The sequence below is a fragment of the Arvicanthis niloticus genome, chromosome 5 (assembly GCF_011762505.2).
Source record: "Arvicanthis niloticus isolate mArvNil1 chromosome 5, mArvNil1.pat.X, whole genome shotgun sequence".
NCBI classification, from domain to species: Eukaryota; Metazoa; Chordata; class Mammalia; order Rodentia; family Muridae; genus Arvicanthis; species Arvicanthis niloticus.
This window is the reverse complement of record NC_047662.1, coordinates 6,293,465-6,321,043: the sequence shown is the minus strand read 5'-3', so window position 1 is coordinate 6,321,043 and position 27,579 is coordinate 6,293,465. Positions and strand designations below refer to the sequence as shown.

General features: G+C 51.6%; 1 protein-coding gene across 2 annotated transcripts; it reads right to left on the bottom strand.

Moving 5' to 3' along the window:
* On the bottom strand, nucleotides 1-27,579 carry H6pd (hexose-6-phosphate dehydrogenase/glucose 1-dehydrogenase). 2 transcript variants are annotated; one of them, XM_034502955.2, is made up of 5 exons: nucleotides 27,379-27,579; nucleotides 15,695-16,331; nucleotides 14,460-14,577; nucleotides 4,480-4,749; nucleotides 1-3,497 (listed from the first exon to the last, which is right to left on the bottom strand). In XM_034502955.2, exons 1-5 carry the CDS (start codon nucleotides 27,381-27,383, stop codon nucleotides 2,134-2,136), a joined length of 2,394 nt encoding a protein of 797 aa, XP_034358846.1. In that variant the 5' UTR covers nucleotides 27,384-27,579; the 3' UTR covers nucleotides 1-2,133. The 2 variants fall into 2 exon arrangements, with proteins under 2 accessions (XP_034358846.1, XP_034358847.1); XM_034502956.2 differs by lacking the exon at nucleotides 27,379-27,579 and adding an exon at nucleotides 22,061-22,253.

The window sequence follows — 27,579 nt, the reverse complement described above, 5'->3', positions numbered from 1 at the left end:
TGGTTTGTAAGCAATAATTTCTTTAATGAAAAATTTTAAAAAAGAGGGTATCCCAGGACTTAAGGCTGAGAACTCCTTCCTGAGACTCAAGATTCAGATTTATACACAGATGTGACTGATTGGTGACAGAAAGCACACTGCTTGCTGTGGATGGTGGTCCAGAAGGTCTGAAGAGCAGCATCCTCCGTGGTCCTGGCTCTGAGCATCACTCCTTCCTAATCTGGGGGCAGAAGGGGAAAGGGCACGCACAGGTGCACACCAAAGAACATGGACAATGTCCCTCGCCAACCTTTCCAATGAGATTTTATTAGTGCTTGCTTCTGGAAAGGACATCTTTGGTATTTCCCCACACTGGCCTTCCCTGTGCAGACTCCCCACAGACAGAGGCGAGTCATTCTGGGTAAGAACAGGACATTCTAGGCTCAGGCTGGGGAGTGACTCACTGTTATTCAGAATGGTGACACACAGCCTGTGCACCCTCTCTCCTGAGGCATGCAGGGCCCCTTCCTCTCTGATGTTGCAACTGCAGAAGGCCGAGTTCGTAAAGAACAGATGAAAATGCACTGGGCTAAGAAGCCAGAGAGGCAGAGAGCAAAAAACGCAGACAGTTGGCACTAAACCTGCCTCCTGGGTGGAATGTGAGTGGTGGCACGTGGGCTCCCCCACATGGCCAAAGGTGGAACTTCACCTGCAACTACCTGCATCCAAGCCTGAGCAAAGCAGGCCAGGAAAGGACCCCAGGGCAGTCCTCTTCTCTGCCAAGGATAGCTCTCTTAGAATAGAGGTGTTCTGTCAGTCTGGGTCACTGGAGGCCAGAGTAAGCAGAATTTTAACAAGAGTGCCTTTCATACAGAGCCCCAGCTCAGACTACACTCTGTGTACACATCTCTAGTGAAAGCAAGAATTCTCTCCCATGTGTTGCCCAGGAGAAAGTACAATCAATTAAAAGTAGAGGAACAGATTTCCTGATGCTTCTCATCACAGGAAAACCCTTCTCTGGGAAAATTCTGAAGGACATGGAGACTCTGTGACTGGCACACAGGTAACTGAGGAGGGACCATCCTAAGCCTTCTGGGCCTTCTCTTGTTCACACGACTAAGCAGGAGACTGAAACAAAAACTGTCTGTGCCCTGAAACATTTATGTTGTTGGCTTTCTTTTTTTAAAAAAAATAAAAGTTCCAAAGCCCCGGAGGAGGCTGAAGTTAGGAGCTGCCTATAGTGTTCCCAGTGGTACCAGGTTAGTCAACAAGAAATGTGGAGATGCCGGACAGGGGAGGGACCACTGCCAGGCTTGGAGCCCCTGAGAGGTAGTGTGAGGAGAGCTAGCTGCAGGCTATCCTGAGACTTGGAATTGGCCACATAAGTCCTAGAAAGAGGCTGTGAGCTGGACTCACCCCCGGCCCAGGAGCAGACAGAGCCATCCTGTCTAGTTAGATCAGAGATGCCCAATAGCCCAGTGATGGCAGGACAGTTCTCAGTGGGAAAGGGAGCCCTGGTCTCTAGATTTGAAGGGAACCTTTGACGTGGCAGTGTCTGTGTCTGTAGAGAGGGAGAGGCTGAGGGGTAATGGGGAGTACTGAGGACAGTGGATGTCTGGCCCAGAGACAGAAGCTGCTGGAAGGAGGGGAGGATCTCAGCAAGCTGCACAGAGGGATGAAGGGATACCAGAAGAGGCAGGTTTCCCGGTGCAGTCCCAGGATCATGTCTCCTCTTCTGGCCTGGCTCAGAGCAAGACATTCACCAGGAGTCTCTGCACCCTTCTCCCCACCAATGCTGGCCCCTCTTCCCACAGAGACCAGTTCAAATATCATGAGCCAGTCTTGGCAGGCCACTTTGGTTCTTAAGCATGGAGGCTTCACCTGGTCTTACGGTGTGTTGAAGATACTGGCGTGTAACTGCCCGGGGCCTTAGTCTCTCTCCTGTCTGGGTTTTGAGGCCAGGGCTCTACCTTGTTTCCATGTGCAGGCACTGTAATTCCACAGAACCAGTGGGTCCAGGAAGTTGGCTCAGAGTTTTGTCCTCCCTTCTCTGGGGCCTGACTCTGGTACCAGGCTCCACACAGCTGAGGCACACTGGGCAGCTGAGAGAAAGGCTGAGAAAGGCTGAGAATGACTAAACCCAGGATGTTCCTGTCATCCCAGAAAGGCATCGTAATCCATATACCAAACCAGCTGTCCAGAAAGAGGCACCACACCTGAGATGGGCCACTTCTTGGGCTCGTGACCCACGCGGCTCACCAGCATGGCGATCTCACGTTTTGTCCTGCCCATGACCAGGACAGCTACCTTCTTGGCTCGGTTGATGAGGGGCAGGCTGAGACTCATGCGTTGGTGTGGCCTGAACGGGCTCTCCGTCAGCACCACCAGCTGGTCACCATCCAGCCCCGTGGGAGACTGTGGAAACAGAGAGGCCGTGTGCCCATCGGTGCCCATGCCCAGGAGCACCAGGTCGAAGCTGCTGTTGGCCACCAGGGCCGAGATCTCGCTGGCATAGGTCTGAGCTCCCTGGTCCTCCTCAGCACAAAGCCGCTGGTGCAGGTGCACCGGCATGGGGTGGATGTTGTAGTAGGGTACCCTGACGTGCTGCAGCAGGTGAGCCTGCAGGCCCTGGAAGTTGGAGTCTGGGTCTGAGAGAGGGACACAGCGCTCATCAACCAACCAGAGGTGTGTGTGGGTCCAGGGGAAGCCATAATGCCCCGTGGCCAGCTGCTGGAAGAGAGCTATGGGGCTCGAACCACCTGACAGAGCTAGGTGGAACTTGCCAAAGCGCCGTACCGCCTGCTCCGCGGTGGCTTCAATGTCACTGGCCAGCTTAGAGATGAGCTCCTCTGGCCAGGCAGTAATCAATGGGCTCTCTCTATACTGGGCCCTGAGGACCTGGAAGTCACTGGGCTTTGGGACTGACCCTAGCTCTGGTATCAGCACCTCTAGCCGCTGCTGGGAGAAGGTCAGCTGACCACCGCTAAACTCAAAGTCTAGCAGCTGGCCATTCTCGGCTCCCCCTGGGTACAGGCGTGGAACTTCAAAGGCCAGGCTGTCCAGTAACGGGGTCCAGAAGACCCAGGAGGCCAAGAGGTTCTCTGTGGTGATGAAGGACTCCTTTCGGCAGTGGAAGATGTGAGACAGGAGGGTGGAGTAGGCATCTTGCTCCCGCACAGGTCTATAGGCATAGTAATCAGACAGAGGACGACCAAAGAGGCGGAGCCCAGGCTGGTCCTGCACCTCCTTCCAGCTCTGAGTCGGTAGAGAGGGCTTGAACAGGTTCTGGCTGACCAGGATGGCAGGGTGGCCCAGCTCACCGTGTCCAATGTAGAAGACAATGTGCTGTGGCAGGCACCGGCTCTGCTTTGGCACCCAGTGCCTCTCGCTCTGGGTGCAGTATGCCCGATTCTTAAACACGATCCGAACATAGCCCACTCTCTCATCCAAGGCCTTGCCAGACATCAGGATGAAAGGGACACCCTCCCAGCGCAGGTTGTCAATGTGGACAAGGACACCTGGGGAAAGAGCAGACAGTGACATCACAGTCTGAGAGTGGGCTCTGCAGCCCACCTAACACCCGGCGCCCCTGCCCAGCCTGTCTTGCTTTGCCTTCAGCCTCCCGCTGCCTCTTCTCAGGCAGGGCTGGAAGCAGCTTGTGGGGCTAATTCTACAGCCAGAACACCAGCGCTCTGAGGTCCCCCCCACCCCCGGTCTAACCAGGCTTGGTGCCTGCCATGGAAGGTTCTCTGGTTGGGCAGAAGGGGTGGGAGGCGTGTTGGGCCTTGATGGGTAAGGGCGGCGTCCTGAGGAAGAGCAGGTCTCTTGATGTGAACTCCCCAGGATGCCAAAACAAGGGCAAGCGTGAGTGGGGGCCAGGTGGGTGGGGAGGAGATGCAAGAGTCCGTGGGGTGGGAATAACATGTGCACATGTGTGCAGGCCACAGTCATAGGAGTCATGACATACTACATACAAAGTCGAGCCTTTTCACTTGTCTCTGTGCCTTCACGTACAAGGACAATAGCCACTTGACTTGTGGGTGTGTGCAGACTGAGGTGAGGCACACATACTGTCTGCCACATCAAATGGGCTCTAAATGCAGGGGCTGTCTTATGCCCATGGTCTCTGCCTGCTAAGAGCCAACTGGTCTCCCCAGACTCCTGGGACTTTCCAGGTAGCTCTAGCAGGTATCCGATGGCCAGTGTGGTATCTGTCCATGGGAGCGAGCGTTCCTTGACTGTGGCTGGGTAGAACTTTGCACCTCATTATAGAAGCGATAAACACAGCCCACAAAGGTGGCACCCACAGATTTTCTGGGACTGAACGGAGGCTGAAGCAGGTGACCTGCAGCTTTAAGCTGGCATCAGGCCTAGGAGGTGGTGACCACCATGCACTGAAAAGATCTCTTAGAGTCCCAGCTACCACACTGCAAAGGGTACTTGGTGGGACAGCTGCCTCCAGCTGGCGGTGGCCCCACAGATGCCAGCCCTGGTGCCTACCTGCAAAGGTTGGTGTCAGGCTCTGGAAGCCGTCTGGCTTCTGCAGCTCTTGGCGCACCTGTCCGCTATAGGCCTGGTACTGTCCCAGGATGGCGCTGCTCTTCTGCAGCCCCCGCAGGGCCTGGAAGGCCTGGAGCTTGTGCTGGAGCACGGCGGCTGAGCTGCTGATATTGTGGGGCAGCTCCATAGCCACCAGCGTTAGGATCTCAGTCAGGTGGTTCTGCAGCGTGTCACGGATGACGCCATACTCCTCATAGAAACTGGCCCGACCTGAGCGACAGGGGGGCTGTCAGAGGGTCCCCAAGGTTGGTGAGATGCTACCCCATCACTGTCCTGGCATCCTCATTCTGCCATGCAAAGAACCCATGTCAAGGTGTGGCACAGCAAGCCTCAACATGACCCAGGAAAGGGGACGATTGGGGCAAACGCCCTTCATCAGCGATTATCCTAAGAGAAGGGATCATCCCTCCGGGCATCACAGGAACGTGCTTGAGATGGTTCTCGTCTCAGGGCTGGGCGGGAACATCTCTGGATCTTGGCCAGCCTCCTTGCCCTGCCCTCCCGCCCTGGGCACTGGCCAGCAGGTGAAGCAACCTGATCAAGATGAGAGGCGGGACAGCCTGGAGAGGACTGGGTGCTGGCACTGACAACCACCTCCTAATGGGGGCTACTTCGCTGACTGGTTTGTACATCCTACCACTAAACAGAGCTAAAAACATCACCCTATGACCCAGTGCAAGAGTACACTTAGCCGAGATACAACAAAATGGAAAGGAGAGAAAGAGGAAGGAAGACCAAGGAACACCTGTGACATGTGTCAGAGGGTCGTGGAGACCAAAGGCGTTTCAGATGAAGAGACCCAGGGTAGGAGAGACAGGGCCTGTCGGGGCTGGGCAGGGAAGCAAGAGGAGGTGCTGGAGGGGAGACCTTGGATGTCCACGGAGGAGCAGGCCCAAGCCACACCAAGAGCAGGACCCTGCTGTGTGGTGAGGCTGTAGAGGCAGGAAGAGATGGCAGAGATGGCCAGGCTCCCACTAGAGCAGTGACTGAGGAGTTAGAGTCTTTTCAGATGACTGGACTTGCCAATGGACAAGGAGAGGATGGTGAAAGAAAAGGAAGGAGCAGAGGCAGACTCAGAAGGTGGTCTAGAGCAACAGTGCAGCCATCAAAACACTCAGAGATGGAAGGACAGGCATGGAACCAGTGGCTGCAAGGAAACCATGCATATGTTACAATGTTGCAAACATCCAGGTGGAGATGGCTGGCTGGCAGGTGGGCCAGTGTGATGGTGAGGCTTGCCACCTGTAACCTGGGGCACCACCAAGCACCTGACATATGTCACTCTAGAACCACGAAGGTCTGACATGACAAGTATCTGCTTACCTCTGTTCTACCTGGGAAGGAGTCATGTGACCAGGGCCAGGACTAAAGCATGTGAGCTCTGATTCTCCCTGACTTCCACACAGATACAACCGTTAAAGCACAGGATTCAGGTGTACCCCTACCGTCATCACAGGCTTGAATGTCCCAATTTGCAAACACCAAGTCCAGTCACCACCTCACTCACACAGCAAACCTCACAGCATGGGATGAAGATCAGTCACTTACCAAATGCTTTGCCATGCATGCTGCAGTGTAGCTAACTAATCCCTGTGCACCCCGAGAACCTAGGAGCTCTGGCCTCCAATACTGCAGGCCTGCCTTCTCTAGCCCACTTCATGCTGCATTCATGCCTGCACCTGAGGCCCGTGATGGAGACAAAGCTGTTGTGTATGGGCTACACAGTAGACCGCAGAAGGAATGGATGCATACACATCCTGGCACATCTCACAGGGAGACGGCATTGCTTTGATCAAGTAGGAACTTATTTGGAGAGGACATGGGGGCTGAAGAGATGACATTAGGAGGAGCTGGGAGAGGCAGAATAGAAAGGAGACCCGAAGTTTGCAAAGGGAGGCAGGGTGAAGAGGTGAAAAGAAGGCTGGGGTGGGGCTTTGCAGCAGAGCCCTGCCTGGCACCACGTGGTCCCGGGCTCCAACCTCAGCAGCACAAAAAAGCCAAGCAAACAAAAAGCTGATATACAGCGTGTGGCTCCTCACGGATCTGACAGCGTGTTGTTTAAGGAGATGGACACAAATAATAACAGTAAAGAGAGTTGAGTCGAGCGCTGGCTGAGACCAGGGAGATGATTCAGTCAGCAACACACTGGTCATGCAAGTTCAGATCCCCAGCCATGTCAAACGCTGGCTGTGGCGGGGCATGCCGGGAACTCCAGCACCGAGGACAGCACTCCAGGCCCAGGAATAGCTGACTGGCCATACACAGAGAGAGACCCTAACTCAAGACGAATAATATGGACTGTGCTTGAGGAAGAAAACTGGCTCCCCACAAGCACATGTATGTACACACACGTGCACACAAAAGTGTACAAACATACAAACAGAAGTAAGCACACTCAAAGTTGGGAACAGAGGACAGAAAATATTATAGAGGCCAAGGAGACACACACAGGAGATGGCAAAGCACTTTTAAATGCCTGGTGGGAGGCTGCAGGGATAAGCTAGCGGGGGGGAAAACATGCTTGCTCACAAGCCTGAGAATTTGGGTTCGGTCCACAGGTCCTATAAGATGGAAAGAGGAACCGGTTCCTATAAGTTACCATCTGACCTCCCCATGTGTGCCATGGCATGCACACACCCATACATACACATAATAAATAAGTAAATAAATAAATGTACTAGAGGGTTTTGAAGGGCAGAACTTGTAAGAGCTCTGGTGGGGCACTGGTAGAATGTTTATTTATCATGCTTGAGGCTCTGGGCTCACTCCCAGGAGGAAAAAAATTAAAATTTAAGTAAAAACTGTTTGTAAGTCTTATTACATAGTTAATTTACCTTTCATGTGTTCCCTAAGCATTATTTTACCTGGAATCTAGTTACTATTTAATCCCAAACAGATAAATGATCCCATATCAGACTTGTGAAGCTGAGAATGTTTGTTCTGAGCAGGCGTCCTGAGTCTTCAGAACCCGTCTTGCTGGACAGACATGGTGGCTATCTTGAAATAATGAAATTCTAAAAGGCAGTGGGAGTGGGGGTTGGAGAGATGGGTCAGTGGTTAAGAGCACTTGCCACTTTTCCAGAAGACCCAAGTTCAGTTCCCACACCCTCAACTATTCGTAACTCCAGCTCCAGGGGATCTGAAGCCCTCATCTGACCACACTGATACTGCACACACATATACAAACACACATGCAAAACTACTGAAAACGAAGTAGAGCCAGGCATGGTGGCGCACGCCTTTAATCCCAGCACTTGAGAGGCAGAGGCAGTTAGATCTCTGTAAGTTCAAGGCCAGCCTGGTCTACAGAGAAAGTTTCAGGACAGCCGGAGCTACACAGTGAGACTCTGTCTCAGAAAAAAAAAATCACACACACATACACACACACACACACATATATGCTACTTGTAGGGGAGCTGGAGATGGCTTAACATTTGTGGCCCTTGCAGAGAGGACCAGGGTTCGGTTCCCAACACCCACATGGTGGCTCACAACCATCTGTAACTCCAGGTCCAGGAGGTGAGACACCTTCTTCTGACCCCCATGGGCATCAGGCACTCATGTGGTGCACAGACATACATTCAAGCAAGACAACCAACACATGAAAAAAAAAAATACTTCTTTTTAACAGCAGTTGGCATTTCATGAGGAAATTGTGAGGACACCTTGATGGTGTCCATCTGAAATCTCTGACTCGGAGGAGTACTCATGGGACACTCGGTGAGTCCCCAAAAGGTCACTGGAGGCACAAGATGACGACGCGATGTGGATGCGGCTTTACCAAGCCTGAAATTCGGACATGGCTAATTATAACTTCAGGAAGAAGCGGGCTGCTGGCTCAGCCTGGTACCCTGAACAGCAAACCCAGCTTCAGGGATGCTCAAATGTGAAAACCCATACTTGATAAAAATCAATGGGTTAGAGCAGATTTAAGCAAAGAGAGGACAATTATGGCTTGAAGAACAGATGAATTTTTGATGGAGAGAGGGCACCAGAGTCCTTAAAAGCCTGCTATCTGCTTACTATTCATTAATTTCCTAAATCCCCGAGTGGCCCTCTTCCTATTTTTATCCACCCACTCCTCCTTTCTGGGGAGATTGCATGCCTGGGGGTTACTACCTGCTGACTAGAGGAGTGTTTCCTTTACTCCTTCATTTCAAGCTCTGGGAGTGCGCCTGTATTTAGCACAGCCCGTGGATTTATGGGCTTCGCTCCCAACCTGGTCTTTGAAGAATCAGGGCTGGAGCCTGAGCCACAAGTGAAGGAGAAAGAGGCTATGCTCAGGGCTCAGAGGCGGAGCGGCAGAGTGGGCGGGGTCAGAGGCTGAGCAGCTGAGTGGGCGGGGTCAGAGGCTGAGTGGGCGGGATCAGAAGCTGAGCAGCAGAGTGGACAGCCAGGAGCTGACGCTTTCCCGGTACTCAGTGTGCTGACTTAATGCAAGACCTGTCAGCTGTCGGAACGTATTTGTTTTTCCTAAAGGGGATCTCTACTGGCTTTGCACATCCTTTTCTAGGTTAAAGGTTACAAGCTAAAATTTAGAGCGTAGAAAAGAGGAAGTGCAAGCGGTTTGGCCAGCTAGAAGAAAGACCCCCGTGAACTCAACTCCTAGCGGCTTTGCCCTCTGCCATCCTGTTCATCTACAGGACAGAGACGGCTTGGGACTGCTTGTCACCTTTGGCCCAGTGACTCCACTGGAGAAATATACAAGAGGGGGAAAAGTTAACGATCACGAATGTTCTAGAAGTAAATACTGGCTTCACGATATTGCAAAAAGCATTACAACACACTGAGTCACGAACTTTAAATGATAAGTTTTACAGAAGGTAGATCTGATCTCAAAAGAAAAAAAATTCAGAAAGTACTACTTAAAATAGCAAACACTGGAAACAGCCAAAATGCCTAGTTATAGAATTTATACAGCATATTCTGTGATATAAATAGAACTGAACAAAAATATAGATCTGTTAAAAATATATTATGCAGATTGTCAATACATGGAGATATGGATGGGAGATTTAAGAAAGCAGGAAGAATATTATAGACCAATTACAGACCACACGCTAAGCCATCATTGGTTGGAACAGGCATTTTAAGATCATCCTCTCCTCATGAACTTGGGGGGAACCTCTATTTGTCCAGTATGCCCATGGACATTATCTAATTTAACACAGAAAATCACCCAGAGAACAGCTAGGATGGCTTTTACATTTTACAAGCTGAACCAAGGGTCACATCTACTGAACCGAACCAGTAACCACCTCCTATGCTTCTGTGCTGTGAGAGAGCTGGGGTCCCCAGGAAAAAAATAGATATTTTAACAAGACAAAGAGGAAAAAACAACCAAAAGTTAGCTGCAGTTCCTACCAATGTCTTCTGGGATCACTAAAAATAAGGAAGGTGAGAACCGAGAAGAGATGCTGACTGTTCTCTCTCTCTCTCTCTCTCTCTCTCTCTCTCTCTCTCTCTCTCTCTCTCTCTTTCTTTCTTTCTCTCTCTCTCCTCCCCCCAACACTCTCTCTCCCGGGCTCTGGGAATGAAGCTGCAGCTGCCCCAGCTCAACCTGCAGATAGCACAGCAGATGGTCTGGAAGGGACGCAGCTCTGCTGAGCAAGTGCCCAGCACCTTCTGTCACATGGGCAGAAGGACTGCAGAACAGCTGGTGTTACCTGGGAGGAGCGGGGCTGTTTGGGTCTCTTGGTGAGAGGCACTGGGCAGCCATCCTAACCCCCAGGGATGAACATGTATCACATGCCATTCCCTGGTGCCTGGACAGCGATACTCCGCAGCAGGGGCAGCCTTGGGGAATGCCCCCTCCCCTACTCCCAGTTTCTAAACAGCTTTCTGTGCAGAGGGAAACTGAGTCAGTAGAGAGCACCCTGAGCACAAGGTAGTGAGAGAGGCCAACCTCGGAGTGCCTGGGCATGGAGAAGCTGAGGATGCAATGGATAAGAGCTTGGGGGTTCAAACCCCAGAACATAGACTATTGAACCTCTGTCATGAAAGACCCGATTCCTCTGTCTGCGCAGCCATTTGGACTCATTGCTTCAATGCAGCAGGCAATGTGGCCAAGGTCACTTCCTTAGCCAATGCTGCTGCATCCGAAGACCCCACTGAGGGACCTCAGGTCTCCTGTGGGGAGAACCCAGGTCAGATACTGCAGGGGGTGTTGTTAGCCTGAAGGATGGCTTCTTCCTTCCTCCTCCAGTGTGCCCCCAGCCTCTGCAGCAGCCTCTGCAGTAAGCTCCACTGAGCCAAAGGCTGCGGCAGAAGCCGTAGAGGGGAGGGAGCTGGAGAAACTGCTGCCTGCCACCCAGGTGGATGGGGGTGGGAGAGAAAGAGCCAACGACCTTGCAGTTCAGAAGTCCCTTCCCATGTCTAGCACAAAGCAGGGGCAGGAGCAGGGAATGACAGGCTTGGATAGCACCCCTGCCTCTCCAGAAGGCAGGGTACAGTTTAGACACCCCAGCATCTACCCCTAAGTAGGAGTAGAGTGTGAATGGGTTGGGGTCGGGGGAGAGGGACAGGAAATGGCTTGTGACCTTGGTCTTCCCCCTTAAAATCCAGACTTCAAGACTCAGAATTCAGTCTTGGAAACATTCAGCCCAGGCTGAGGCCAACAGGGTGGCCCTCACCCATGGTCAACCCAGATGTTGGCACTTGGGCAGAACTACAGTCCTGTCAGATAGGGGGGAAAGGACTGAGCCTGGGGCCTCTGTCTGTACTCCTCAGGGTGTCCTCGAGACCTGCCTTCCCAGCACTCATGTTTGCTCAATCTATTGCCAACATGGCCGAGACAGAGGCCCTCCTACTGGGTTGAGGGTCTGGTAGCACAGTTTCCCACTAGTGACTGCTCTGGACCTATGCCTAGACCTGAGAGACCCAAACCCAGGCAGCAGTAGTCCTTCTGGGCAGCTGCAAAAAAACAAGTGTTAGAAAAAGGGAGTCATTAATGGTAGTTTGTGTCTGTGACCCCAACACTTGGAAGTCTGGGATCAAGGCAGGAGGATTTCTATGAGTTCAAGGCCAGCCTGAGCTATATTGCAAGATGAAGGCCAGCCTAGGCTACACTGTGAGACACTGTCTCAAACAAAACAAAACAATTTTAAATGAAAGAAAGCCCAGATGGACCAGCCCATCACAGCAGTCCCCATCTCACACTAGATGGGATGGACACGGACACACACACACACACACACACACACACACACACGACCTGGCTACCTGCCCTCCTCTCCCACTGTGTGGAAGAGCACCATGCTGGAGGTGCAGGAACAGTCAAACCACTTACTACAGGAGCCACATAGCCAGCCCCTGACCTGTCTCTGGGCATAGCCACCCTGGTAGCAGCATGGGTCAGACCCATGCCCTCGCTGCTACAGACTGGCCTCACCAAGTCCACCTGCCCAGTTGTCCACCTGTCTGTCTATCTGTCCGCCAGCTTCCACTCTGTAACCTCCAGGGGCACCTTTGTAACACTGTAGTCTGCCTGGGCCCAGTCTCCATGGAAACTGCAAAGAATACACAGAGGCTGTGCAATGCATGAAGGGCATGGCAGGAGACAGGCAGAGTAGAGGTGAGAGGACCACAGACACACCTGCACACGTGTGTGCAGGAGACACACGGAGTGAGCACAGGGAAGAACCCCAGGGAGAGGGAGCGAGACACTGTCTCCCTGCCTTGGCAGGAACAGACTAAGTCTGGACAGCAGAAAGAAGTGTAGACACCACCATTGGTTGGCTCAGGAGTGGCCGCTGTACCACCCATCGGATTCAAGTTCTCAGTGCCAGATCTGCAGCTCAGCTCTGCAGAGAAAGCAAGAACAAGGCCCAGCACACTCTCCTTGGACATCAGGCACCTGAAAGGGTTCGGAAGACTTCCTGAGACCCGTGAGAAGGGAAGACCGTGGATCCTGGAGGGCAGAGATCAGTCCCTCCTGATGGAGAGATGCCTGTCAAACCCTGCCTAGCCTCCTGCCCCTCACTCCACACCTGCTTCCCACAGTTTGCCTGTGGCCTCCATACTGGAGCTTCTCACCCGACCCTGCCCAGAGCTTCAGTGCCAAGTACACACACCAAGAGAAAGGAGACATGCCAGAGGCTCAGGGATAGGGGCTGGGGAGAAAGACAAAGCAGAAAGTACAGGTGGAGGAGAGGAAGGACAGACACACACCATTGGTCCAGAAGCCTGGAGCGCTCTGTTCTAGCCAGGTCACGCTATGGGGTAGAAAGGGGGTGGCCTCTGGGGATTCTTGCAGCTGCAAAAAGCAGGCACACATCTGGGGGGGGGTGCAGTGGCACTGGGCAGTGGTGCCAAGCGTGAGAGGTAAGGCCACACTGCTGACCTAGGAGCCAAGGACCTTCACTCCAGCCAAGGACCCTTGGACACAGCACCATTCTGATTCTCTTACAGAAGGTCAGTAATTGTCCCCACCTAATGTGGCTACTGGGGACACAGTGACAGTTAGCTTCTTAAATCATTACTATATAATGATGGTGATGGTGAAAGAGCCAAAGTTGTAAATGTGGTGATCAAAATTGTAATAACAGGGGCCTGAGAGACGGCCCAGGGGTTAAAGCACTTACTGCTCTCGCAGAGCATCTGCATCCAGTTCCCAGCACCCACAGGGTGACTCACAACTGTCTGCAACTCCAGCCCCAGGAGACCCTCCTGACCTCCCGGGGCACTAGGTGTGTGCCCGGTACACATATACATCCAGGCAAAATATGAATACACATAAAACAATGAAATAAATTTTAAAAATAGTTTTAATTATAATAACAGGACCTGAAATATGACCCGGTGAGTAAATGTGTTGCCACCAAGCCTGAGTAATGATCTGAGTTCAATAGCCAGGAGCCACGTGGGGGGAAAGAACCAACTCCAAAGATGTCCTCTAACCTCCCTAAGGTCACATGACACAGGTGCACGAGCGCATAGATGCACCCGCGCACGCGTGCACACACACACACACACACACACTTCTAAACATTGTGAATTAACACTGCAGAATGCCAGAGCTCAGAGGAACCGTATCTGTCATCATCTGAAAAACCTACTCCTGCGTGAGATGGAAAAGTGACACACTGAAGATACCAAGCTAGAGGCAGAGAGGAGCCCAATACTCTGCCCCCCAACCCAGGACTGATACCATGTGTACAGTACGTTGTAAGACAGGTGCCCTCTTGGCACAGGAGAAAGAGAGAAAAAGAAGCCATCGAAAACCAGGAACAGCTCCACAGAGAGCAAGGGAAGTCTGCCTTCAGGAGGGAGTGGCCCGTGAAGGCCTCCCAGAATAACCAAGGATGCTAGAGATCACTTGAGAGACAGGAGAGCATAGGAGAGCTGCCATTTCCCATGTAGCAACATCACTCAAGTAATCACAAAGCTGCAATGGTCACCATTATTACACTAGCATAAGACCCACATTGGCTGGGTGTGGTAACGCTCACCTAGAGTTCCAGTACTAGGGATGTAGAGGCAGGAGGATCAGAAGTTCAAGGTCACCCCTGGCTATGAGTGATTTTGAGTCCAGCCTGGGCTATATGAGACCCTGTCTTAAAAATACACACACACATATACAGAAATGTGTCACACGCACTAAAACATGCCTGGGGTAACCGCCGACACAACGTGTCAGATGTTTCAAATGTCTCCACCAGGTGAATGTCACTGGACCAGATGCCCCCCTGGGGTATCAATGACAACTTGGGTTTTGTCACTAGGCACCCTGCGGGTTGGCCCGGTAAAAAGTGCAGCACATGGTAGGAGATCTGGAAGGAGGTTACATACTAACAGAAACCCTCCCTCCAAGCTGAGCTGGACCTGGTGCAAAGGCCTGGCTGATACTCCAGACTGCAGGGCCTGGAGTGCCACCAAACACCAGGCAGGCAAGGCTAAGGAGTGCCAGAACTCTCACACACCTTCTGCATCGATGGTCTCCTTTAAGATGATTTCCACCCGCTCCACATGGTGCCTGTTCCAGAGGCCATCCAAGGCCTTGCGGTTCTGATCTCGGAAGGGTAGGATCTGAGCCACTGCCTGTCAGGGAGAAAGACTGGTCATCCCAGGTTCTTTCAGGTAAAGGAAGAGCCCTCGAGCTTCAGACCTCTCCACTTAAAGGGGAAAACACTCTGGGGACTATGGCTCCTACACCTCAGGTCTCACAATTCAGCAGAGATACTCTAGACAAAATGACCTAAACAGTTTCCAGCCAAGAAAGAACAACTTGTAAATTGACTGTTTTCCTGCGGCTATAGCTCAGTGTGGGGTGCTTGCCTCACATGTGTGAGACCCCAGGTTCAATCTGCAGTACAATGGAAAAAAAAGGAAAGAAGATCCCTATCATTTAAGACTATCCACTTTCAATAAGATAATTTAGTGACAAAATTGTAACGTGAAAAACTTCAAAGTGTATACATTTAATGTTGTCCCTTTTTGTTTCCAGGTCAATAAACCTTAACAAGGCTGGTCCTGGTCTTGCGACTCTAACCATGACAAATGCAAATGGCTGGATGGAAAGCCAAACACCTGTCCAGGTCGTCAACTCCCTGACCAGTACGAGGCCCAGCTCAGCAGTCTGGGTACCAAGGTACAGTGCACGCTCTGTTGTTAGCCATGATGAGCCCAGAGTGCACAGCCCCGAGGCCTGTATCTTCCTGATCGTCCCAAGCTCCTGTGTCCTAGGCTTTGTGGAACACGGCTTCCCTTATTCAGTTCTAAACTGTTACTGGCCTTTTGCCTCAAGACAGAATTCAAGATGAAAAAATATTTCTATTTTAAAAGGGCAGACGGGTGAGGGGTTTAAAAAGCTAAATCCAATTCCCACAACATCCCCAAATGAAAGCCAGATCCAGACATCAGAGTCCCAGGTCAACATGCGGGAATTGGAATGTATACCCTCACTGGGAAGCCCAGACTAGGATATAGCGACTGGTCCTTTCTGCCTGCTATTCCACCAGTTTCTCCAACTTCCATCTTTCCTGTCTTCCTTCAGGAAGACCACGAGGCTGAGGGTTCCTAACACTCTTGAGCTCAGTTCTGTATTTGGCAGCGAGTTCCTAATGACAGATCCATGATACGCCACCTAGCACAGCCATGCCAGGCTCCATGATACACCACCTAGCACAGCCATGCCAGGCTCCAAGCTGCAGCTCACCTGCTTGCCCAGGTAATGATCCACACGGTACATCTCCTCTTCCTGGAAAAAACTTCCGAGTTCTGAAGCCAGCTGCTGGGCTGAGAGGTGGTCATGTCCAAAGGGTTTTTCCAGAACAACCCGTAGCCAGGCTCCTGGGTGTGGGCGGCAGCTGCTGTTGATGTTACGGGCAATGTCTGCGTAGGCGAAGGGCGGCACCGAGAAGTAGAAGATCCTGCCTGCCTCCCAGAGCCCATCCTGCTGGGCTTGGGTCTCAATGTCCTTGTTCAGAGTCTGATAGTCCTCCACTGTCTTCAGTTGGCGGTACTGGCTCAGCTGTAGAAACTGACTCTTGAGTTCATCACATTGACTGGGTACCAAGTCCTTGGGGCAGGAGAGGGACTCCAAAGCCTTGTCCATGAGCTTCTGGCCTTGCTGGGGGGCTGTCAAGGCGGCCCCGTGGAAGCTGAAACTGTGGCCCTTCCCAGCCTCATCCAGGTATAGCTGAAACAGGCCCTGCCACAGGTACTTTTTAGCTAGGTCCCCGGTTGCTCCCAGCAGGATTATGGAAACATGTCCCTTGAATTCCTGCGCCTGCAGGCAGCCCAAAAGGGCCAAGCACATTGCTGCAACAAGCATCTTCCAAATGCCTGTGTGCCTGGGAAGAGCAGACAAGGAACAAGGAAGGATCAGACATGGTTCAGGAGGTTAGGATGTAGAAGGAACACAGGACATCAAACATTTCCTGCCTGGCGAGAAATGGCCACCTGTTTCTCAGGGAAATGTTATAGTCCTCCGGCATTCTCCTCCCCCCAGCAGTCTGTCTTCCATGCCAAAAGTATGTAGGGAGCTTGCTCTGCAAGCAGGAATTGTGTCCAGGAAAGTCCTAGGCCACTGAGTGGAACCAGCACGTTTTGCTGCTCAGAGGATCGGAGAATGGCATGAATCACCAGAGAGGTCCATGGTGATGAGAGAGGAGTCGTCCACTCCACAACCACAGTTAGTCTCAGCCATGAGTGCAGGCTAATTGGATAGCAGGAGAACCCTAGGTCAGGAATAGTACCAGGTACCCTTCCGGCCAATGGCTGGACCGTGAGAGGACATGACTGTCCTTTCTCACCCACCACTCAGCTTTTTCCAGTGTCTGCTGGGCATCATGCAAAAGTCACAACTAATAGTGGCTCTGGGACAGCACCTAAGACCAGACTGTGGAGGCCAGAAAGATGGTTCAGTATAAAAGCACACCAGTCCCAACCCAATGATCTGAGTATTCTTGGGATTCCTCAGCACAGGCTGAGGTGCTGTGGAATGAAGCTTCCATAGTGACAGAGTGACAAGCCTTACTGGTCTTCCCTAGGCAAGCATGCCCTCCCAGGCAAGAGGCCTGGGTCGAGTTACAGGAGCACCTGAGTATTTACTGTGTTGCCTTCTGTTCTGGCTGAAGTCACAGGGCCAAGTGCTGTGTTTATATCACCGCAGCCCTCCAGGCCTCCACTGAACCTGAACTTTGGGAAAAGGCAGAAGGAAGGGAAGAATGGAGGTTGATAAATGGGGTTCAGGCTGGAGGTGGAAAGATGAAGGGGCAAGTACAGAACCGGGTAAGCACCCTTCGTAAACCAGACAACATGAACAGATGGGAAACTGGGGTCCAGAGAGACCGTCGAACATACAGAAGGCCCCACAGCGCTGGCCAGCCTACCGGCACTCTTCAGTTGGGATTCACTTGGCCTCTATAGATTGCTGTTGTTATGAGTGTGTGAAACAGGGTCTTACTCTGTAGCCTAGGACTGGCCTCACACTCATGGCAATCCTCCTGCCTCAGCCTTTGAAGTGCTGGGATTACAGGTATGAGCCGTGCACCTGCTTTTACCTAGTCCTAGCCTTCCTTCCTCATCTCTCTGGGGACCCCTCCCCAAGATGGCTCTAGTGACACCCAAGTAGGGCAAAGGCCCAATAATAGTGTCTGTGGCACATCCACAAGATGAATGGTCCATCCATCCAAAGGACCTGAGAGGGCCCAGCCTTCCTCACCTGCAGTTCCTGCATCTATACCTATTCCCAAGCACACAGAAGGGATCTGAGCGTCACGCTTTCCTCTGCTTCTCAATTCCTGTCCTTGGCACCTGAGCCTTTCTTTCTCAGCTGGCAGCAGCCTCTGCCCTGGGGGAAGGAGAAGCTGCAAGGTCAGTGCGGGAGAAATCTGAAGCCCAGAGAACAGCCTGGAGAAGGAGGTGGCGCCAGCTGGCAAAAAGCACTCCGAACTCCTGATCCGTCCTGGGAGCCAGGGCTCGGGATGTGCTGGTACAGGGGGAAGTTAGGGAGCCCTGTCAGGTGGGGCAGGGGGGCCAAGGCCACCTCTCTGAGGACAAGGAGGATGGGTGGAACCCGGCCCACACTGCCTTCTGGTTCTCTGCTTAATACTGTTTTCCTCGGACAGCGTGTGTGTTCCGGACCCAGTGCCCAAGTGAACCAGTCTTCTCTCTTGCATTCCCAGAACTCCCGAAGCAGCAACACTGGGTATTTCAACAGTGTGATTACTAAACCCCTGCGTAAATACTCTTTCCGAGATCGGCGTGGGTGGTATACACGCTACTTGTTCTCAGGACGGGCCTGTTTTTTAACCCTAACAGTATAGCTCAAACTGTACTGTGTGCTTGAATTTTCCAGGGAACTGTTTAAAAGGCAGAGTCTGAAAAAAGAAGATGAGGGCGAGGCCTAAGGAGCTGATGATGCCTGGGTCCCAGGAGCATACTTTGAGGGGCAAGGTTCCAGAACACTGAGCACAGAGGACGTCAGCGTCAAAGCAGACATGCCTGGGATTGCAGAGTCGGTTCAGTGGCTAAACATCCTAGTTGCTCCCAGAGTTAGATTCCCAGCACCCACGTGGCGGTTTACAACTGTTTGTAACTCCGGTCCCAGAGGTGGGGTGGATCCAATGCCCTCTTCTGGCCTCCACAGACACCAAGCATGCACACACTTCACAGGAAACACCCACACTCACAAAAGGAAAAGCAAAAAAAGCACACGCCCAGCCTTCCACGCTCATCACTAGGACAGCACAGTCCTGCTTGAGCCGGGCCTTAGACCCTCTACTTCACCCACCTCCTTATCAAAAATGGCTTCGGATGAGAAGTCCTGCGTAGACTATGGCAGCGGGCATGACCTGGGGGATGAAGCTGTACTTCTCACCCCACTGGTTCTGACACGATTCTCATAATACAGCTGAGGAGATGACCAGGAGCCAATGACAAAGTCATAGTGCCCAAGTTACCAGGCTAACCCTCGTCCCAAGCACTGGGCTCAGCATGCCTAGTACAGGGAACCGACACAATCTACAAAACATGGCTGACGCCAAGCATGGTGGTGTGTGTGCCTGTGATCCTAGCCCTTGGGAGGTTAAGGCATGAGGGTCAAAAGCTCAAGGCCAGCTTGAGCCGCCAACAGAGGTCGGTCCGGGTAATTTAAAGAGACGCTAAATGAGGAGGAAGAGAAGGGCTGAGGATTCCAGCCCGAGGCAGAGTGTTTACCTAACAGGAAGGAGGCCCCAGCCAGGCTCTAGTGCTACGTTAGAATAGCCATGCGACCAACCGACCAACCGAGGAGGGGAGGGCCGCAAAGAGTAATAGATGAGGTGTGTGACCCAAGCCAGAGCAAACAAAACAAACCCTACACAACCACATATGACAGCACATGCCTGCCAGCCCAGCAGGCAGGGGGGTTACTGAAAGTTCAGGCCTAGCCTGGGCTACACAGTAAGACTCTGGCTCCCAAAACCAAAAAAAAACGAACAAGAAACTGCACTCCTCTTCCCACCCTCTCTTCCTCCTTTCTCCTTCTTTCCACATTCTCTCTCTACCCTCTTTCTCTCTCGTCCTACCCTCCCTCTCCACTTCCCCTCACCTCCCCCAGGTGGATGAAATGGTTTAGTGGATAAAAGTACTTGCTAACCAAGAAGCATGTTGACCCAAGTCCAATCCCTGAGCTGACAGGACTGAAGGAGAAACCCGACTCCCTGGGTCTGACCTCTGACCTACATGCACATGCCTTGGCAAGTGAATGGTGTGCACACGTGTAACACACACTAAATAAAATAATAAGTTTTTAAAATGAACTCTAGACAAATGCTAACTAATTAGATTACTTAAACAGTCCAGGTATTGTGATGCACGCCTGGTAAGCCAGTATCTGGGGGTTGACGCCAGAGAGCTCAGAAGTCCAAGCCAGCCTATAACACAAGTAGTTTGAAAATCTGTCTTGGAAAAAAGAAAAAGAAACAGAAAGAAAGAAAAAGAAAAAGAAAGGAAGGAAGGAAGGAAGGGAGGAAGCAAATTAAATATAAAGCCTGCCTTAGGATGGCACAATGCCATTGCTCTGAGGAAACCTGGGCCATTCCCCTTACCTCTGGGCTAGAGAGCCAACCCTGCCCTGGAGCGCCCTGGAGAACAAAGTCTGTCACCAATTTCACAAGCTGTCTCAGCCTCCCAAGATGTGGACAGCGAAACCTGGGGGCTCCTCTGGCTCTCCTCCCCACAGGCTGTACCACCTCTTGCTTCAGAAGCTGTGGTCTGAGTGGTTTGACTCCCGCCCTCTCCCTCTGGGCCCTACACTGACTGAGAGGAAGGGGCTAGGAAATACACCTTCCAGAGCTGCACACACGACGGACAGACGGGCGCTGGTCAAGAAGCAGGAAACCAAATGCCCACTTAGGAATTTTCTTCTCCCTTGCTTTCTTTGTCTAATTAAGCAATCAGTCAGGAAGCCATGACTAACAGGCTGAGGGACTGGAGGAGAGAGAGGACAGACATCAACACGGACAGGGGAAATGTCATTCATAGCCACCATTTTGCCCCCATCCTAAACAACCACACAGGCCTGAATAAGGCATTCAACTTGCCAAGGCCTCCTCGCTTCCTTGCCTGGGTGATGGACTAAGTGTGCCCAGGTTATCTTCTGGCCCTTGGTTCCACACATTTCAAGGGAGGTCCCCACCCTACTGTCAAGGAGATGCTACCACCTATTTATATAAGCACAGAAGTGCTAGAGGGGACAGACCCCACGGGGCCATGAAATATAGAGACAAGTCTACACCCTGGTCTTCAGAATGAGACCAGGACAGCCAGGGATACACAAAGAAATCCTGTCTCAAAAACCAAAACAACAACAACAACCACACCAACAGAAGAGTGTGGAAGACGTGGTTTCATACATAACAAATTTTGTTCACGAAACATCTGGCACAGGACCTGGTGAGCCAAGCCTACAATCTCAGCCTTTAGGAGTCAGGAGGATTGTGAATTCCAGGTTAGCCTGGGCTACGTAGCAACTCCACTTCAAAAACAAAAACAAGCGGGGGGGGGGGGGGGGGGGGGGGTAGGGTGGAGGCTGGAACGATGACTCAGCAGTTTAGAGCATGTGTTCCTCTTGCAGAGGACCCAGTCCCAGCACCCACATGGTGGCTCACAACCATCCATAACTCCAGTTCCAGGGATCCTACACTAAGCATGTACATGGTGGACATACAGGCATGCAGGCACAGGAGATAAAATAGAGGAGGTGGGAGTCAGCAGACAGGAAGGCAGGTGGGCTTCCTCTGGGTGACAGTGCATTACTCTGACAGGCTCATGTTAGAATGAGGACTGAGCGTGCGTGCACACAAGCATCTTATTCCAATACCCTTGGCTCCCCAACCCCACCTACTGACAGGTCATCCCGGAAGAGACTCACCCATTAGACAAAGGCCCTGAGAACATTCCAGAAGGGGAAAGACAGATTTGGCCAGCCATGGTGAGCAGGGGCAGAGTCCAGCTCTATTTTCCTATCACCCACACAGGAAAGGGGCACATGGACAGCCACCCCAAAGCTGTCCCTGCCCAGACCAGCAACACCGAGAGGCAGGGCTGGTGCTGGCTAATTACCAGCCTTTATGACAAGACAAGGGTGGGAGAATGACCTGTGAGAGATCAGGGGCCATTATCTACACCCCCTTCCCTGCCCTACCCTCTCAGATATCATTGACAAAGCTGCTTTCTATAGGTGGGGCTAAAAGAGGGGTGTCTCTAATCACAGCCTCAGAATCTGAACTTTTAAAAAGAATTTGGGGGGCTGGAGAGACAGGTGCTCTTCCAGAGGGCCTGGGGTTCAATTCCCAGCACCCACATGGCAGGTCACAACTGTTTGTAACTCCAGTTCCAGGGGATCCAACACCCTCACACAGACACATATGAGGGCAAAACACCAATGCACATAAAATAAAAATAAATACTAATTTTGAAAGGATTGGGAAAGGAACAAGAACACAGATGAAAGAACATTTATAAAATCATCCTTATCAGCCAAGTGTTGTCCCACCCCCCACCCCCAGTTCTGGGGCTCCAATGCCAAACTTACCAGTGCAGGCAAAGAATACAACCTGGTGTCAATCAACCAGTATCTGCATTTGGCCCCCCCACGAGGACAATCTGGGGACCAGTGCTTCCAGATGAGGCTATCTTACGTTCAAACAGCCCTTTCCCTGGCCTCCTCTGTAGCTGCAAGCGCTGAGGAGCGCTCAAAGCCCCTTTGTACCTTTTTGCAATGTTTGATTGCAAAATTTCCGGGTCTTATCCCAGCTGGTTGTTAAACACAGTTAAAGGGAAGTTACATAAACGAATAACTAACCAAATTCCATTAAGAGCAAAGGTCAATACACACTCAAACTTTACTGTTTCCTGATCGTGGGATCACTTTTTGCTGTCATATATGCGCTTGATATTGTGACATCTAGAACCCAGATATTGGCAAAGAACATAAATCAAGTTCCCCAGCCCAGCCCCCACCTCCTGCATAGCAGCTGCTCCGCACTGACCAGCCAGCTGCTATCTGTGCTGCCAAGCCGGTATTTCCAGTTTGGACTTTCCCAATTAACTCACACTCAGATCCTCTGATCACATTAGTTGAATGCTAACTGGTTCACATCCAAATCCAACCTGCTTTATTAACCACAGATCTAAATCACCCCCTTCCTCCCCTCCCCTTTTCCCCTTTTCTTCAGGTTTGTGCTTCTTTGTTTTTTGAAACAAGGCATCTCTATGTAGCTCAGGCTGGCCTCAGGCCTGGTATGGACCAGCCTTGTCCTCCCTGGCACTGGGATTTCAGGCATGTACCACCACGACTCTCAACCTGCTTCAAATGCAGTCTCCACAAGTCCCAGTAAACACACAGACATACTCAGATCATAAACCTTAGAGGTCTGTTGGCAAATACCGGTGTCCGCCTTCAAATCCTATTTGGGGGCTGGCCCAGGTGTCTGCCACCAAGGCTGATGACCTGAGTTCACTCCACAGGAACTGCAGGGTGGAAGGAGAGAGCCAGCTCCAGAGCCTGTTCTCTGAGCTCCACATGTGTCCACACGCATGTGCACACACAAACACAACAGAGGCCATACAGGTTTGGAGTACAGTATCTCTCACCGCCTTTGTCTCTGCTGCTGTCTCCTCTGTCTGGATTACCACAGAACTCCCTTCCGCTCCTACAGCTTCCTGTGACCCCTGCAGAGTTGAGTCTAGCACAGGGCCACAGTGACCCTCAGTGTTGGTAGGAAAGGGTCTACACGGTCTAGCTTCTTGCCATCATTTCTCTGACCTCTGACTATTCTGCCCATCCCCCTGCCTCCGGGCCTTTATTCTGGCTCTTCTCTCTGAGCTATATTCCCCTGCAGGTACTCACATGGCCCATTACCTCACCAACTTCAGCAAGACCGCTTGCTAAGTCGGGCTATCTCAGACCATTCCACAAAATACTAAAACTTCCACTTCCACCTCATGCCTACTTCCTATTCTATTTCTCTCTGTAGTCCCTCCTTCCTTCTTTCCTTCCTTCCTTCCTTCCTTCCTTCCTTCCTTCCTTCCTTCCAGGTCTACCTGACGCCTGCAGAGGCCAGAAGTGGGCTTCAGACACCCTGGAATGGACATTATAGACATTGTGAGCTGCCATGTGAGTGCTGGGAATTGAACTCAGGTCCTCTGCAAGGACAGCAAGTGCTGGTAACTGCTGAGCCATCTCTCCAGACTCATAAACTTCTTTTCTTCCTTCCCCCCCCCCCGCCCCCGAGCTCCTGAGCACTAGGATGACAGGCACATGTCACCATGTTCAGTTCCATGCAGTGCTGGCTGTGTTATGCATGCTAAGCAAGCACTTCACCAAGTGAGCTATATCCCCAGCCTGTGTCTCTAACACTTGCTGAGACGCTGTATGATAATTACACTTAGCTTGCTTACTGCCTGACACGCACTCCTCCCAAGAAGGCAAGTCCCACCTGGACAGGGAAAGGTACGTTCACTGGACAAGGAAAGGATGTGCAGTATCTCCCACATCCAAAATATTCATGGCCAGGCACCCAGCAAGCTCCCCAGAAATATTTGCTAACGACAAAATCAATCTCGTTTACACAGGATCACTGTAACCTCCGGTACAAGATACCCAGGGCTGCATGGTGCCACGGAAACAATAGGCTGTAGCGGTCACTGCGAGCACCGCGACACCGCAGCCCACCAGCAGCTGCTTTTTGCTTATGACAACGCTATTAGTATTGTGATCTATTTATGGCATGTATGCCATATGCCAAATGCTAGGCAGTAACAGACCCTTCTATCCTCACCACACTTCTGTGAGATAGGCACGATCATCAACCGTTTGTCTAGCAGTGAACACAGAAAGCTAAACTACCTTGCTGAAGGTCAGACAACTCAGAGGTGGCAGAACGTGGATGGAAGCAGGTTGGTCGTAGAGCTAATCTCTAATGGCTCTACAAAATGTGTGGCTAAAGGCTGGGCAGGTGGCTCAGCGGTTAAGAACACTGGCTATTCTTGCAGAGGACCCAGGTTCAGTTCCCAGCACCTACCCAATCTGTAACTCCAGCCCCAGGGGATCCAGTACCCTCTTTTGGCTTCTGAAGGCACTGTACACACATGGTGCAAACAAAACCTCACACATACACATAAAAATTAAAAAAAAAAAAAAGGACAAGAAAGAATGTGTGGCTAGATCCCCAAAACAGAATGGCAGACAGCAGCTTGGCGTAGACATTCCTGGTTCTCCTGCCGGTGGTTGCTCACATAGGCCAGCTGGCTGAACACTGCTCTGGGCCCCATGTCCACTAGTACTTCACATGCCCTCCTTCTGCTATCAGGAGGACATTCTGTCGATACCCTACTGAAACCTGACAGGCCCTGTGGGCTAAGACATTAAGTATACAATCTGGGATTCAATTCTGTGCCTCTCAGCAGCTAGGTGACCTGAGACAGTCTTTAACCTCTTTTGTTTTCAACCACAGAACAGACAAGCAAATCCGTTCCGCACACACATGATGATCCACGTAAGGCACTTTGGCACACTATGCTTGGCAAGCTGCAGGCTCTCAAGAAACACTAGCTTCTACCACTGTTAGCACCGGGAACTTACTTCCTGCAATACCTCGAAACCAACGAACCACCTTGCTACAGAAAAACTTCAAGGTATGGATCATGAGAGCTCAGCTGTTCCATTTGATCACAGGGAAGAGTGAAGAAGTATGGGGCTGGGGTGGCCCCTTCTTAGCCCTTGAGAAGTCTAACATCTGGCCAGAAGAATAAAGAACATGACAGCGGGGGTTGCAAGTCTGAAGAGGGAGAGGTAGAACTAAGAGCTTAAGACCCACCTGGGATAGAAAACAAGACCTTGTTTCACAAAAGAAAGAAGAGCTGGAGAGAAGACTCAGCAGTTAAGGGTGCCTGCTGCTATTGCAGAGGACCCGAGTTCAATTCCCAGCATGTACACGACCCCTCACAACCATCTGTAACTCCAGTCCTTGCCTGGCCTCCGAGGATTCCAGGGACATATGTGGTACAAAGATATACACGGAGATAAAACACCCAACCTCACACATACAATAAACAGACAAAATTAAAACAAACCAAACAGGGAGCGGGGAAGGAGGACTAGAGAGTTTGCTTAACACTTGCTGTTCCTGGAGACCTAGATTCAGTCCCCAGAACCAACATGGCAGCTCACTGTAACCCCAGCTCCGTGAGATCCAATTCCCCTTCTGTTCTCTAGACATGTGAACGTGCACACACGCACACGTGCACACACGCACATAACATATGAGGCAGAAGAGCTGACTTATTGCTTAAGAGCACATGTGGCTCTTGCAGAGGACCTGGGTTTGACTCTCCACATCCCACGTGGCAGCCCATAACCACCTATGACTCCAGTTCCAGGAGATCCCACACCCTCTTCTAGCATTGGTGAACACTGTACACACTTACATATATGCAGGCAAACTACTCATACGCACAAACACACAAAAATTAATTTAAAAAAACTGTTTTAAAAGAAATATAAACTGGGGCTTTAACTCAAAGGTTTGTTGTTTACCTAGGCTATACGATGCCCTATACTACAAAGAATAAAGAGTATAGCTGTAACCGTGAAGCCCAAAACCCATGGCTTAATCCTATGCTGTTTTCCCTAGCTGTAAAATGGGAATAAACAACCCTATCTTAATGACTGGCCAGAAGAAGCCAGATCAGGGAACAAAAAGTACTCTGTGAGGATATGGTGTAAGTGATTGGCTGACTTGAAACCCAGGACAGCTGCTCCCAGACAGATCCGGAGGACTGGACCATAGATGGCTAACTCAGTCTTTGTGCTTCTCCCTTATGGCTTGGTTTTGTCTGGAGACGAGAGTGTAGCTAGTCTGGTCAGGCTGGCTTAGGCTCCCCATTCTTCTGCCCGTCTCAGAAATGCTGGGAGAATGGGTGGGCTCTACCAGCCCATTCTTTCTCCTTTAAAGGCTCCCTGAGCTACCCAAACAGCCAACAGCAGTTGCCTTCTGTTAGATAGTCTTGTATATTAAATTATTTATTTGTTAAATACAGAATTCTTAAAAATGAGCCGTGTTCAAGTCAAACACTGCTGTCTATTTAAGGTAGGGTCTCATTGTGTGAATAGTCTAGAACTCTCAAGGTAGAACAGGCTGGCTTCAACCTCACAGAGATCTTCCTGCCTCTGCCCTCCGAGAAGTGCTGGGATCAAAAGTGTGCACCACTATACCCTTCTTAAACAGGTGCTTTTCTGGGATGTGCTCCCAAAATAAAGATTAGCTTCATCAACTCAAAGATTCGGTCATCCTTGCATCACTTCAGACGTCCTAGTTTTCCAACCCCATCACCTTTCAGGGGTCACAGTGGAGCGGGTGGGCTGGCTACTGGACTAACCATATGGAAGGAATTTCTGTTTAAAATATTCAAGGCTAGGAGAGCCGACTTTCAGAGGCCCCATGCCCCAGGAAAAGAATGTGCTGCGTCGGTATGTGGGAAATGCTCATGCGATAACAACTGCCAAAGCTTAAGCACTGGGAAAGCACCAGCTCGCTCTCGCTCTCGCTCTCGGAGGCACGTTCCAGGAAGCCCAGGGACAAGGGCACGCTGGGACCCCAGGGCTACCCGGGAAGGGGCCTGGCCGCCTCCTACTGGCCCGCCACTTAACTGCACCGCAACCCCAGGTCATGCAGGGGTGGGGTAGGGTAACGATGCCTTTATTCCGCGGAAGGAGGGGCGTGCGGGTGGAGGATCGGAGACTCAGGCGAGCACCGTGGGACCCGAGCCACCACCGTGGCCGGCTGGCTAGCATGTCCTCGGATGCAAGAAGCGCACAGCCCAGAGCAAGCGGGGTGGGGTGCAGCTTACTTCATCTCTCTCGTCCGGGAAGTGGCCGGGGTTGGCTAGCAGGGACAGGCAGCAGGGGCGCGGGGGAACCTGCGACCCCCTGCCCGCGCCTCGTCCTCGGCAGGTGCGCGCCTCACGCGGGGCCGCGCCTCGGCGCTCCGAGAGCTCCCGGGCACGCGGCGAGAGCCTAGGGCGCGGGGCCAAGTTCAGCCCGGGACGCCG

Excerpts from the sequence above, each read along its gene's own strand:
- H6pd (XM_034502955.2), bottom strand. Across the intron at positions 14,578-15,694 it reads ATCATTACCTGGGCAAGCAG|GCAGTGGCTCAGATCCTACC; the intron begins GTGAGCTGCAGC and ends TCTCCCTGACAG. Across the intron at positions 4,750-14,459 it reads GGAGACCATCGATGCAGAAG|GTCGGGCCAGTTTCTATGAG; the intron begins GTGTGTGAGAGT and ends CCTGTCGCTCAG.